Source organism: Notechis scutatus, chromosome 1 (genome assembly GCF_049901735.1).
Source record: "Notechis scutatus isolate UNSWTSFEM ecotype Mainland chromosome 1, rNotScu1.2, whole genome shotgun sequence".
Lineage (NCBI taxonomy): Eukaryota > Metazoa > Chordata > Lepidosauria > Squamata > Elapidae > Notechis > Notechis scutatus.
Genome location: NC_142009.1, coordinates 270,898,361 through 270,914,145, shown reverse-complemented (window position 1 = coordinate 270,914,145; position 15,785 = coordinate 270,898,361). Strand labels below are relative to the sequence as shown.

The 15,785-nt window shown below is 40.2% G+C and overlaps 1 protein-coding gene across 33 annotated transcripts in view; it reads right to left on the bottom strand.

Moving 5' to 3' along the window:
* The window catches only part of GPHN (gephyrin), a 241,640-nt gene that overhangs the window by 193,427 nt on the left and 32,428 nt on the right, over window positions 1–15,785 (bottom strand). For all 33 annotated transcript variants that reach the window (XM_026671163.2, XM_026671164.2, XM_087951539.1 and 30 more), the window contains one exon: window positions 12,527–12,605. In XM_026671163.2, coding sequence (XP_026526948.1) covers window positions 12,527–12,605 — 79 coding nt within the window. Of the gene's footprint in view, window positions 1–12,526; window positions 12,606–15,785 lie in introns of those variants that run through there.

Here is a 15,785-nt window from a genome sequence, read left to right as displayed (position 1 = left end):
CAGGAATCCTCATACTGTGCCAATATGTAGTTCTCCAATATTTTCTTGAAAATCTCCATTGATGCAGCAGTTATCACTACAAGATGCAGGCTGTTCAACTGCCTAATAACTCTCACAGTCAGAAAATTCCTCCTTATTTAAAGTTTGGATCTATCACTAAAAAGCTTCTACTGGTGGTGCTCTGGAAAATAAATTCACAATCTCTGCCCTTTGACACAGTGGTAAGATTCAATTTTTTTTACTAGCGGTTCTGTGGGCGTGGCTGGGTGGGCATGGCAGGGGAAGGATCCTGTAAAATCTCCAGTCAGAGGTGGGATTTGCTGGTTCTTCAAACTACTCAAAATTTCCGCTACCAGAACTCGTCAGAACCGGCTGAATAACGCTTCCGCTTTGACATTGTTTATATATTGGAAGACTGCTATCATGTTAGCCTTTCTTCTTTGGGCTAAACATGATGAGTTCCTTTAACCATTTTTTGTAGAATTTAGTCTGTAAACTTATCATCTTTGTTCATTTTCTCTGCATTCTTTCCACTTCCTCAGTATTCTTACTGTTTGTGACAACCAGAACTGGACACATTATTCTAGATGTGATCTGACCACTGCAGAAAGTAGAATGGTAGTACCACTTCCTGTGATCTTGATACTGTATCTCTAATAATGCAGCACAAAACTGCATTGGCTCTTTTGACAGTTTTAGCACATTGCTGGCTCATGTTTACTCAAGGGAACACCAAGACATCCAGATCCTTTCCACAAGTACTATTGCTAAGCCAGGTATCACCTATCTTGTACCTGTACATTTGACTTTCCTGTCCAATAACATAACTCTATGTTTTCCAAAACTGAACAACATTTTATTAGATAGAGCCCAATGTTTAAGTTTATTAAGATACTTTTGAATTTTGATCCTGTCTTCCGGAGTGTTAGCAATCCTCCTTAGCTTTCTATCATTTACAAATCTTCTTTTCCACTCATTTAAGAAGATGAAAATTGAAAATCTGTTTACTTGATCAATGACCAGCAACAAACATTTAAATTTAAAAATTTAAAAGAACTAAAACTCCAAAGATAAAATACTAACATAATAAGGACAAAATAATATATAAAATATGACATATACTACTATAATGTACTTTAATTACCTGTTCAAGCATAAGTTTAAAATATTAGAATCTATGAACTAAAATACACACCATCTAAATACAAGATAGTATGTATTAAATTTAAAGTGATAAACAAAATAGAAATGATTATTTCTGCAGCCAATTATGACTTATTTTCATCACAGGTAACAGAATTTATTTATTGCACAAGTGATAAAGGATTTCAAATCTTGTAGAACATAGTTCACACAGAAATTTTCTGGGCTTTCTGGAAATGTACATAGATAACCTTATACAATGTAAAATTAAATCTCCTTATCGCCACATGGATAGGTACACTTGGTTAATTGGTCTTTGGAGTATCTAACTTGCAGTAGTGCAGATGGTAAGATGTTATGTCTGGCTTTGAAAAAAAAAAAGTCAGATTTTGTAGATTATTTTACTAGTTCCCAAGTGTCCTTATTTATCTGATTTCTGCTATATTGGAACAGCCTATTAGCTTCAGTCTGAAATTCAGTATCCTTTATTCTTTAGATGAACAGTTGTTTCATCATATTCGGAAGAAATTAGAAATAGTACAGAAAGTCCATGTAACGGCAACTCCTGCTCTATAGCGCTTTCAGGGTAGAAGAAAACTAAAACCATAGGGATCCGTCTGACTGGCAAGAATTGAATTTGGAGCCAATAGTTTATCAAAACCCACCAAGTACCTATCTGGATTGCAGACTTTCTTGTCTCAAACATTAGCATTTTCTGATCCATGCAGTGAAGATCGATCTCAAATATTTTGAAGAAATTTTGAAAACAGTGCATCCTTCTCTGAATAAATCCCCACTTGTGCACCATAAAGGATTTGGATTTATGAAGGTGAATATCTGCTTTATCTCTTTCACATCTTATTCACTAGAGTACGTATTTTATTATATTGCTGTTTGTTGGTTTCTATAGTTTTACTATGCTAATATCGATGGTTTATAAATTTTTTTAGACATTTCTATAAATTTCTTTCCTGTACTTCTCCCTTTAGACAGGCTTGAATTGCCCATTACTACCTTGTTATCAAGGTATGAATAGTCCACTGTCCCAGCTTTGGAAGGCAGGGAAAGAGGTTCTTTTCGTCTCAACCTAAGGCATAAGTTATCCTTTAGCATACCCATGGTTTGGCTGCCTTGTTTGTTGATTGATGATTTTCAGACTTTTCAGCCAGATGTCTAACTTGGGTTGCCTTGCTGCTGGGACTGCTAGCTGTTGGCACTGCTGCAAACTTTGGCATGGTTGCCAGCTCTGCCTCTCTGCTCACATTTCATGGCTGCTTGAATTTATAAATCAACTCCTGCTTCCTCTGTGGATCCAGCTGCCCACTATACACTCACTCCCTAAGCCAGCTTTGTTCTGAATATCTTTTGGGTTAGCTCAGGTTTCTACTGTGGTGCAATGGTAAGGTGTCAGGCTAGAAACTAGCAAAATTGTGAGTTTGAGGCCTGCGCCTTGGGCATGAAGCAAGCTGGCTGACCTTGGGACAGTCACTTTATTTACCTCTAGGAAGAAAGAACTGTCAAGTCATTTCTGAAAAATGTTGCCAAGAAAAGTGCACGGGGACAGTTGCTGGGAGTTCAATCACTTGAAGGCACAACTTTGGAGAGTATATATAATATGCTATTTATTATACATTCAAGTTTTTATAATTGAATTATGTATGCAATATGTAAATGTTTTAATTTGTCACTATTACATGTATTTGCAACTTACTCATATACTTACGTTGTGGGGTACAGATTTGTACTTACAGTATTTATCGGCGTATAACACGCACTTTTTCCCCCTGAAAATAGGGGGCAAATGATGTATGCGTGTTATACGCCGATATATGTTAAGAAGCCTTCGGTGAATGCTGCTGGGATCGGGATCAAGGACACAAATGAAAGAAGGGGAGGGAGGAAGCAACCGAAGCCTGTCCTTCTCTCTGGGTCAGCTCTCTCAGTCGCTCTCTCGCTCCTCCACCAGCACAGGAAGAAACTGCTTCAAAGAAGCGGGGGGCTTTTCCTGTCGCGCAGCTTCCTGAAGCGCCCATTTCTCCCCACCCCCACCCGTCCGCCCGCCCGCCCGCCCGCAGTGCTCCGTTCTGCCTGCCTGCCTGCCTTCGTTAATGGTTGAATCGGAACAGCTTCGGCTGAGTAAAAGAGGCGAATAGTTATTCTCAGCCGAAGCTGCTCCCAAACAACCAGAAACTAAGGCAGGCAGGCAGGCAGGCAGAATGGGACACTGTGGATTGAAGCGCGCGCGTGGGGTGGGAGTGGGGGTGAAACGGGCGCTCGGAATAGCTGCGGCGACAGGAAAAGCCCCCGCTTCTTTGAAGCAGTTTCTTCCTTGGATGGTGGAGCAGCGAGAGAGAGAAGCCTCCTTCTCTTCTCTTCCCCCCGTCCTTGCAAAAATTTTCTGCTTGAAACCGGTCCCTGGTACAAAAAGGTTGGGGACCACTGATTTACCTTATAAGTGGTAATAATATTAATAAAAAAAAGTTCTGAGCTACCCTTATTTTGCTTCAAAGTTTTTATTTAGAAATTTAATTTTTTTCCTGAAATTTCCCTCTTAAAATGAAGATGCGTGTTATACGCCTGTGCGTGTTATACGCCGATAAATCTGTAATCTGGGAAAAGCCACACAAAACCTTTTGTAGTATCCAATCTGGATTGGTCACCAGCACCAGAGATTTTTATCTTCCGAGCTTTCGGACTCGTGCTGGAGCCCATCTTCAGGGAATTTCTCTTGAGAGCTGGAAAGACAAAACCTCTGGTCCCAGTGACCGACCCAGATTGGATCATGCAATGTTATCCTGAGACACTTGCATTCATCTGCATCCGTGACAAAACCTCGTATTTATTTGCAAATGGGATCTCAGAAATTAGAGCTTATTGTGTACAGATATAAGTGGGAGTAGGAACTGATGAAACCGTTTGCGATTTGGTGGTAAGCTGGGAGGAAGCTCAGAGTAGTGGAGGGAAACAAACACACACACATTTGTGTGTACATAAATACTTGTGTGTATTATACTGAGTGTGTGTATGTCTTTCTGCATGTGCACGTGCGAGTACGTGCACACACACACACACACACACACACACACACACAGCGTTTCCAAAATAAGTACCAAGTCTTATTTTCAGGGGATGTCTTACCGCTTACCTTAGGACCACTGCAGCCAGGCCTCCCACACTCTGACACCTGTTGCGCTACTTCCTGAGTTGTACTGTGGCCATTTACGACCAAATGCCATGTGGCACATCGTGCTGGTGCTGCTGCTTGTGGCAGGAGGCTGCGTGGCATGTCACATCAGTGTGAGTGTATGTGGCAGCCCCGGTATGATGAGACATACTGCTTCCTGCCATGAGTGGCTGTAAGCGGCCGCAGAAGAAGCTTGGTACCAGCATGACAGGGGTCGGGGCGTGGAACACCTGGCTGAGGCAGTCTGAAGGTAAATGGCTGTGGGCCATGAGGGACAACTCCTCCCCTCTACCTCCACCCTAGCTTGATTTTTACACATGTGCCTCGCCCCACCTTGTACAACCAGATGGTGGGCAGGGCTCAACTATGGCTTATTTTGGGGTAGGGCTTATATTAGGCGCAAGCAAGGAAATTGGGCTGTGGCTTGTTTTCAGGGTATGTCATATTTTCAGGAAAACATGGTGTGTGTGTGTGTGTGTATGTGTATAAATATTGAAAATAAAGTGTCACATTCATAATATTTATTTTTTATGTTTCAGTTATATTTAATTCCTGATTGTCATGTTTATTTATTAGTAACAAATTGCATGGTTTTCAAAGTCAAAATGTAGCCTACAATGATCCTGATGTCAAGGTTTAATTGTCAAATTGCTTTTGACAATATTGCTCTACCCCACTTCCCCCATCAGAATCATTTTTCCTTCCTACATGTAAAAACAGTCCAGATAAATAATTACAGGCAACAGTTAGGGATTCACTCCATCCTTCTCTTGATGTTAGCATTCCCAAGGTCAAAGGCAAGTTTGGCTGTACAGAATCAGAACTGGAAAGTTCCTCCTCTCATCTTATTGAAAGGTCACCATGGCCTCTAACATGGCAAGAAGAAAGGAATATATTTTCTGCCGTGTTGGACTTTTGGTGCCAGTTGCCATCCCTTTATTCTGAGACTCATTGCTTAGAGTGGTAGGCAGAAACAGATAGTGGGGGCAAGTCACAGGGGCAGTCATAGTAAACCACACTAGTGTCTAAGGGATGTAATGTGGACATCTGTGGCTTTCTCCTGTAACATCTCTGATTCAGAATTGCCTTTGCAATAAACTTTGAGTTGAGCTTTACAAATGAGTGATTAGAAGACAAAAACTTAATAGAAAGCTATACTGAATCCACTCTTAGCCAAATCTAACTGTTCCATTAAGAGGAATACCCATCTCTCTTATAAAAAATCCAAGACACAAGAAACAGTGGATACTGAAATTCTGAGCAGCAAGATGCAGGAATGGTACCCACAGACTGCCTATAAGGCAGACATGCCTGTAGAGGAATTTGTTAACTGCAGCAAGAATATTATATTGGTTTTATTGCTTACTCTAGGTGCTCAGTTTCAGGATTATACTATAGAGGAATGGAAATAAAAGATCATATTCAGATTTAGCGATATGCATCTGGTAGTCTGTTTTGTAAGGCAGGAATATATGTGGTATCAAAACTGAATAAGGTTAAAAATTTATCCCATCTCATCTGATGTGAGGATTTCTGCTTTCTGTAAGCACTCCAAATAATTGTGAGGTGTGTGTGCCACACTGAGTGGACTGCTCCCTCCCAAAAAATTGTCACTGCTGCTTTTATAGCAAACAGACCTTTATTGAAAATATAATTTCTTTCAGCTGGAAGTAACCATCTGAAACAAAATGTGTAAGGCATGAGGCAGGAGATCCTTCCTTTTCTCTTTTGATGCTTTGAGAAGAATGCTCTTAAGGTGAAAGCCAAGGTATCCATTTGCACACAATGGCACAGGAGAGATTCAGATAACGGTACTGACTGGGAAAGGAAAAATATTTTCAAGCTTTGAAATGCTTCTTGGTTGTAGGTAGACTATCTGAATTTGACCTACCAAATTAGGGAAGAATTCTCCATAGAAGTTGATGAAGTCTAGAAAATGCTGGTTATCTTTCATATTTCTAGGTGCCTGCCCCGAGAGTATGAATTGTACTTTTGCAGGATGCATTTGTATTCCTACTGAAAAGTCTTGTACCCTAAATAATCCAACTGGGGACGATCAAACATACATTTGTCCACTCAGCAAAGTGATTGTATATGCAAAGTAGTTCCAAAATGTTTCTGCTGTTAGACTCATGCAAAGATGGGTCTTCTAAAAAAAAAAATAGTATATCACCCAAGTGCAGCACTATCTATTTTTTCAAAATATTAGAAAATATTTGATTTATGAATCTAGAGAAGACCTTGAAATAATCTATATTTTATTTTTTTATATATATAAAACACGTGTGTGTGTGTGTGTGTGTGTGTGTGTGTGTGTGTGTGTGTGTATGTTTCAGCAGAACTCTGGAACGCCTTGAGCAATTTCAATCTTGGTACACAGATTACTTATCCTCTGGAAACAAATACTGTGGGGGTAAGACACCCCTAACACCTCTCGCGCGGGGGGGGGTGTGTGCCTTAAAATGGCTTCTACTGTATAGCACAGTGGACTTGCATGGTAACGGCTTCACAGTACTCCACAAGGGGGCTCCCTCTCAGCCCTCCAAGGAAACGTCAGGGGATTGGCCAAGTGCAATTAAAAAAAAATGAAACACCAGCGCAGACAATAAACTCCTGAGGAATAGAAGACTTATCACACTGCGCAAGAGACAGTACAACAGTGTGAGTCCCGACTACAGGACTTTCCTGTCTAATACAGGATTGGGATAAATAAATACCAGGGCAACACCAGGTTATTGGCTAGTTAGTTAATTAAAAAGATCTTTTTATTTAAATTTGCCGTTCCTGAAATCAATGGCTGTTAAATACTTGTGGCCTTCTTTCATTCTGATGAAATTGAGAGTGCTCAAGTTCAACTCAGTGAAAATGCTTGCCTTTCAAAGACAAATCAGTACTTTCAATAAGAAATTATGGGTAATGAACCTTAATTATTACAGTGTATATTTATGTACGGTCCTCAAAGATGGGATGAAAAACATTGGTTTTTGAAAACATTGAGGACTGAGAGAGGTACATAAAATTTTCTTTCAGACTACTGTCCAGAAACTCCTCTAACATGGCTAATTCTCAAGGAGACATATAGACTACAGGCAGTCCTTGACTTATGACCACGACTAAGCCCAAAATTTCTGTTGATAAGCAAAACATTTCTTAAGTGAATTTTGCTCCATTTTATGACCTTTCTTGTCATTGTTGTTAAATGAATCATTTTAGTTGTTAAATTAGTAACACCACTGTTAAGTGAATCTGGCTTCCCCATCAACTTTGCTTGTTAGGTCACAAAAAATGATCATATGACCCTGGGACATAAGTACTGTATGAACCAGTTGCCAAACATTTGAATTTTAATCATGTGATCATGGAGTGGCTGTGTGAAAAATGGTCATGTCACTTTTTTCAGTGTTGTTGTAACTTTGAACGATCACTAAATGAATAGCTGTAGGTTGAAGACTACCTGTATTGTCTCTTATCTGGAATCCAAGCTACTGGCTTCAAATATGATGGTCCAATCACATATCCAATGAGAAGGCAAGGTAGTTGCTTTTATCTTCCTCCAAAACATCAGCAAAGCCTGCAAACTTTGCTTTCAGGGAAGGGGATTCAGAGAGCTGTCCCAGTTAAGAAGAATAGGATTAGAAAGCAAGACAGAGGCAAATGATGATGTTACACTTTTAAGATGAGACAGAAATCATGTCTTGTTCTTAGTGGACATCTAGGTTATGAATTGTAGCTGATCAATACTGTAAGTCTAAAAGAGTGCAGAACTGTATTTCTGTTTCTGAAGTTTTTCAGATAATAACAGGGATAATAAAATGCACTTGCTTGTTGTGCACATTTGCACTTTTGAGAGAGGACTTTTTAAGGTTTCCTGAAGGTGAGATTTTGGAGCAATTTGGGAACTTGCTTGCTATGTAGCCTATAGTTTCATAGGTATGGTACTTTATAAATTGAGTTCTATACTTCAGCAGGTAAGTCTGGGCTAACTGTCTTGGGACTCTGCAGTAGAAAAAGACAGGTCTTCCTTTTTCAAAATGTGGGTGGCAGATGATTAGATACGGCAAAAGGATGATTAGGCAACCAAAAGGAGGGAAATGGGCTATCCAGTGGACTCCCCCTTCACCTTAGAACAGAAGCATCAGGGTTACTATTCTGACAGGAAATTTCCTTGGCTGGCTTATAACCACTAACTTCAAATCAGGGGAAGAATGCTTGTTCTACTGCCTGGGAGAATAAAGATTTGTAATGTGAAAGTAATGTGGAACACTCTGTTTTGAGCTAGATGATGGTCAGGGGATAGATTCAATCCAGTTTTAAGTCACCAGTACTAACAGGTAGTCAGATCCGGTGCTGGTTATCCCACAGTATGTCTTCTGCCTACAAATCAGCATCCCAAATAAGAAAATCTTCTCTAACACAGGTAATGTAGTCACATGCTATTGGTCGCACCTGAGTGCTAACTTGATAGAACAATTTATTTTCTTTAACATGTGCTTCCCCTCGCTGGCCTTCCCTGAGATTTCCTGGAAGAAGACTGACAAGTAGTTCCTTGCTTCTTTAGATTACAGGAATCAAGCTGTCCGTGTCCAGGTAACAAGAGCAAGATTAATATTAATTACAGCCTAATTGCCAGAAGATACAATTTACATTAAATATGCATATTACATACTGGTATATACAGAGACAAGCATATTTAAAATCTATAGGTATAGTAAAAAATAAGTAAAGGCTAAATATAAAATACAATAAAAGAACATAAAAAATAAGAAAGATAATAGCCACAATCAATGAAATTAACACAGTTCTTCAATCACAAGTAAACAAAGAGATGCATAAGGTTGAGTAACCTATCAGAATCCTTGCCACACAAAAGGAGCAGCAGATAAGCTTTGTACTCTCTACCAGGGTATTTCTTTACAATCGGATGGATATATAGTATGTCCTATAAAGAAAGCAGCAGAGAAGCAAGTATGCTGATATAAAAGGTTATTTTTATAACATCCCAACAAGATTGCTGAGGCTAGTGTGTCCAACGTGACCATGGTGAAGGCCTGAAAAAAATTATAAACTATAATAGAAGACAGAGAAAAGGCACATTCTGACTTAAAAAAAACTTTAATAAAGAGTTGTAGGATGAGCTATTAGGTTTACTTTAAAAATCAATTCCATATATACTTAAGAAGATACCCAGCAATTTCAAATCCTAATTAAGTTGACTTAAAATGGTCTCTGAGATTCAGTGAGCCAGATCCACTTAGGAAAAAAATTAACTTTCAGTAGAAATTAGATAGTTTTAATAAAATTAAAATTCTGGCATTCAACTTGTCTCTAAAAGTAAGGCAGCATTCTTAAAAACATATTAGAACTGCAAGAATAGCAGTTGGACTAAACAGGGCATCAAACTTTGTAAAACTTTGTTGAAGTTCAGAAGTAACTAGAAAAACCTTATAGGGTGCAGGAATAAAACATGCTCCTTTTGAAAAATCTGAAGACAGCTGTCAATGTCCAGATGTGGCCAATGGTGAAGGGTGACATTAATTTACTGGCTTGAACTCTGAGGCAGCCACATGCTCACTGAAGCAAGTCATACTGCAATGAATTATTCGATCATGTCACTGAAGAAATCCACACTGGCTGATAGCACATGGAACATCTAATTGTTTCTTGAAGTCTAAACACCACTAGCAAGTGAGATCTGTACTGTGAATTTATCTACTCCTTATAAAATCCAAGTTGCTATGCAATTTATTCATCATCCCTCCTGTGGCTCCTCCATTCTCACAACCTCACTGCCACACAAACATACATGCCCGGTGACGTTGGTCTCCAGTTCCTGAATGTTTAACTTCTAGTGTATTAGAAAAGCAGACAGTAATTTTGGTTGGTTAGCTCTTGGAATATTTGAATATTATACTGTTCACCCTTGCATAGCCTCTTGCACCCTTTTCTATGGGTTTGGTAACTTCAGCATCTATTTAAAAATGTAAAAAAAAAAACCTATTGTGGTAGGCAGGCTTGCAAAACTTACAAGTGAATGTTATTAACAGAACTTAAATCTCTTATGCACTGTTGTAAAACAGAGATGTTTAAACAAAGGCTAGATAACAATACTATTAGTAGACTCCTGCACTAGACAAAGAGTTGGATTAAATGATCTCTAAAATCTCTTCTAATCTGATATTTTGTGATGTGGTTAGTGATACAGAAACATGCTTGAAGTTTTTGATTTGACAATTTACTGCAGTTCTTCAAATGCAGCACTTCAAATGTTAAAGAAGGTGAGTACATGACTCTAACTTTTATTATGTACAATACAGAGTACTCTGATGATAAATATAATTTATATTTAGGATGGATGGCAGCCAGATTGAAAATTGTGTATATGTGTGCTTTTCTCAGAATGGGGTTTGTTCTTTTCAGATAAAAACTATAATCCTATTTTTGACCGGTAGTCTATAAAGTACATATTTAAATATTGGTGTGGGTATTGAAAGAACTTAATGCTTCCCTTGCAGCAACCACTGGATGGCAGCAAAAAATCAGACTTTCTTACTTCTCTCCCTGCTGCCATCTGTGTTACACCAGATCTCAGCAACCTCAGCATTCTTCTGTTTGCTACATCTAGCCCAGTGGTGGGATTCAAAAAGTTTTATCATTGGTTTGGTGGGCGTGGCTTGGTGGGCGCACTTTGCGTATGTGCACACACTTTGTGCAAGAGCATGCGCCAAATGTGCCCTTTGCGCAGGAGCAGAGGCTTTCCAACTCACCTCCTGTAAGTCTGCATTCTCCCGGTCGCTTCGGCAGCTGCCGTGCAGCACTCTGCTGTGCCGCGCAAAGCAGCTGCGCTTCAAAAGCAGAGGATAAAGGTGAGTATCGGAGCCCGGGTGGGCCCAACAGCAGAGCAGCAGAGAGAACCGGTTTGGTTTCTGCTGCTCATCGCCGCTACTGGCTCAGCAGAACTGGGCCGAACCAGTAGAATACCACCACTGATCTAGCCACAATATTCTAGATTTGCTTCTGATTCCATAATGACAAAAACTCAGAGCAGAAATTGGATACTAAAAATCAGCTGGAATGGAATGGAGCAACAAAAATTACAGAGTAGTTTGTTTCATAAAGAACACCATATTTTCATACATTCTGCTGAATAGAGGTATGCATTTTGATGCATACCTCTATTCAGCAGCACTTAGTAATACATTCAAAACAGGCTTTCTCACCCTGAATCAAGTTCAAAATGAACAGTGTATAATGACATTTAATATAATGGATCTGGCACTATAACTTGTTTGAAAGAGTAGCAGGAAATCACTGTAAGAGTTCAATGCTTTTTTTCTATTAAAATGACCAGTCTTTGTTCTCCTACCATATTTACTTCTGACTGTAACTTTAAAAACTTAGGCCATGCTTTCCTCTTCCAGTCCAAAGCTCAGACCACGGGAAATTATTACTCTACAGACTGTCTATCTACAGAAACACACTCTTTTTCAGAACACTGCGCTCACTCCCATCAACTGAATATGTAGACATCAACAGTAATAACATCCTTCCTACTACTACTACTACCACACCTTGCCCTCTATCTGAATATTGGCTGACCTCAAAGCCAGCATGTCTATCACCTGGAAACTGCCATATGGGAAAACACATTAAAACAGATATGCCAATGGTCTGATTCTAAGCAACTCCTTCCAAGAGATGATTCTCTTTTAGGGCACTGCTCTTAACCGCCAGATTTAATCCAAGGCTTTTCTTATGAAAGTCAATGTCTAGATGCTAATATTTTCTAGGCCATCAACTAGAATGCAGCTGCCAACTAGCAATAGGATCTTGGGGCTAAGATAGATAAAGGAGCAGAAAGTTAATGTAATGTTTATAGATGTTGCTCAGTATGTCTCCCACCACTTCTCCCTTCCCATATCTGGATGATTTATCAAACCAGCCTCTTCCTCCTGGTCAAATCCTAGATAAATCCTCCAGCAGAGCTTAAGAATTATAAGAGAATATTAAAAAGATACCTGGAGAGGAACTCTAGTTGAAGCAACATACCACAGAATTTCTCAGAGAAAATCTTAATCAGGAAATCTCAATTTTTCTTCTTGCTGACTTGGCACTCATATGTCTATTGATAAAAATTCTAAGTATCTATGTCCGACACAGATGGTATGTGCATGTCTACATTTTCTCGATCTTAATACTCACAAGGAAGGATCCTGGATGAGGTCTTTAAGGTTTATCCCACTGCGGTCTTCTGCAAGGTTCCTGAAGCAACTGTCACTCACTAAAAAGAAAACAATAAAGAGAGATATAAGAATTCAAAAGTTTCATGGCAAAATGTTAGCAAAGCGCCTCAGGATTCAAATACTGCAATATACTTTTATTTTAAGGTTTCAATAAATTTGCGGACAAGATTATAAAAAAACCCCAATGTCATGTCAAAAAAATGAATAGTAAGAAAAATAATTAGTTATCAATAGTTAAATGCTCCAAGTTTTACCCCTCAACCCAACCCCTCCCCCAAAAGCCTACCCTACATTGTTTAACTCTGAACCCAGGCACACAGCTTCCTCAGCCATTAATTAGAAGACTACAAGGATGACAGTGATGGATCTGTTTTCTTTTTATAAAGCAACTTGCAAAACAGCCTTTAATGGTAAAATATATTCTGGGAAAAATGTTATAAAATAGTACTTAGTGGAAATGCCATTTATGCATTGTATTAATTTGTCCTTGTATTAATTTGTCATTGAATTATTAATAAGTCAATGACATTTAATTATTTTCAAGTGAAACAAATTACAATGTTATACAGTCTGAATTTAACTCTTTGCAAAGACTAAATGGTAATCCACTGCAGTATGCTAATTGATTATGCTGCTTTGTTAAATTTTATTGGATGCTCCATCTGAAAAGATACACATAGTTTCCAGGCATAACTAACAATTTAAAATCTGCAGAAGACAACACCATGAAAGATAAGATTACATTTCAAAATGACCTAAATTATTTCCTGAAAATCAGGTAAATTGTGTGATGGCTAACATAACTGAAAATTTCTTAGTAATTCTCACCAAATGCCGAAATCTATCACAGCTAAAATAGGAAGCGCTCTATTAAGAATATACATAAGTTGAAATGAGTATTTTATCTAGACTCCGTTACAAAAAGATGCTGTCAACATTTGCAGAAATCATTATTTAGGCTTAGTTTCTACATTTCAAATTACACATAAAAGCAACTAATATAACTGAATACTGTGTATTAAAATGAAACATAAGATATGCAACATCGTGAGTATGTAAACGGATACCACTTTGTTGGGTAAAAACCTTGCTGCATTTGTGTATGTGGAAAGCGGACACCAGCCCTGGACCTGGCTGGATAGGAGGCAACGCAACATGAGGCAAAGTGAGGAGAGATCTGTGGAGGAGCTCAAAAAGCCAGCAACCAGAGTGCTGCTAGTTAATTGGTGTAAAGCTAGTTCACACACACACACATACACACCCACCGTGCACCAAGGATAGATGCGCAAGCACCCAACAGAATGAACTAGCAATACAGGCTATCAGAACTGCATTGTGTCTAGCATGTGTAGATTTCCCTGACACTGTATGCCATATGCTAAATAAATAAGTATCTGTGATCTTCTATAAACAAAAAATGCTTTCCCTAATTCTGGGGAAATTTGACAGAACTTTGACAAGAGTTGCTGTTCTGTAACTGAAACAAAGGGGCTTGTATAAAAGACATATAATTAGCATTTAGCACTTTTATTGTAAGAGGTGCTGAAAGTCTTAAACTGTTATTAATAGCCACTTGCAAAATCAGGCTCTAGATGCCATAATACCACTAAATTAGATTCTATGAGCTATCTAAAGATAAAATAACTCATTACTAAAAATATCTTTGTTGGTGGAAATATAATGAAGCCTCTAGCACAAGACAAAAATGAAATGGGCGTTGGTTCTTACCTGATACGCCCCTTCTCGGCGAGCCGCGAGGAGCATCCAGAGACTGGGATGTGCTTCTGAGTCCTCTTCTTGCAGGCTGAGCTTTAGATGAGGAAACGCTCCGCCCCTCACGTGGTATCGCGCAGCGTCTCCCCAGTTTTTGCGATAACGAGAAGAGAGGTTATTAATTCTATCTAATCTACTATTGGCTCCTTGGCTGAAGCAAGATTCCCCACCAGACGGAGAAATTAGGGTGGGGCTGGATGCTCCTCGCGGCTCGCCGAGAAGGGCGTATCAGGTAAGAACCAACGCCCATTCTCCCTCGAGCCGCTCGGAGCATCCAGAGACTGGGACATACCAAAGCTGGGCTGTCCTACGGGTGGGACTCCGTCTGGCCCGAAGGCCCCTCCGGATCACTGATGACCCTCTGTAAGACCCGTCGGCCAAAAGAGGCCTCCGCTGAGGCGTACGTATCTATTTTATAATGTCTGATAAACGGGGACGGAGAGGTCCAGGTGGCTGCCCGACAAATGTCAGCGATGGGGGCTTGCGTGGCCCAGGCCGCCGAGGTGGCTGCACTTCTGGTGGAATGGGCGGTTATTCCACCCGGAGCGGGCAGAGAATGGGAAAGGTAGCACCTCGCAATAGTAGCCCTGATCCAGCGACTGATGGTGGAAGGAGAAACCTTAAGCCCCAGTGACCTGGGTTGAAAGGATAGGAAGAGGGATTCCGACCTTCGCATGGATTGAGTGCGCTTAATATATATACGCAAGGCCCTTCTAACATCTAGGGTGTGCCAGAGGACCTCCCTGCCCCTGGAGGGCCTAGGGCAAAAATTTGGTAAAACCAGTTCCTGTGATCTATGGAAGGGAGAGTTAACTTTGGGTAGGAATGTAGGGTCAGGACGAAGGACCACCCGATCAGCGTGGAATACACATAGATCGCTCCTAACTGACAAAGCTGCTATTTCCGAAACTCGGCGAGCAGAAGTAATAGCTACTAGAAAAACTACCTTAAAGGTGAGAAACTGAAAGGATGACTCCCTCAAAGGTTCGAGCGGGGGCGTGTGAGAGAAAGCGAGGACCTTGTTGAGGTCCCATGTGGGGAACCTGTGAACAGTGGGAGGGCACAGGTTGGTGGCACCCCTAAGGAAAGATCTAATTCGGGGGTGATGAGAAAGGGAACCGTAGTTATCACAGGAGACCACGGTTGAGAGGGCAGAAACTTGCCGTCTCAGGGTGTTAGGTGCGAGCCCCTTACGAAGGCCTTCCTGAAGAAAATCTAGGATCTGAGCCACAGAGGGAGAGAGGGGATCAACCTGAGACCCGCTACACCACTTGCAGAACCCCTTCCAAGTGGCATCGTAAATTCGTGTAGTGGAAGGTCGCCTAGCGGCCAAAATAGTGTCGATGACTTGACTCGAGAGATTCTCACTAGTCAGACGGATCCGCTCAACCTCCAGACGGCTAACTGGAGCCATTGAGGCTCCGGATGCAGAAGGGGCCCCTGAG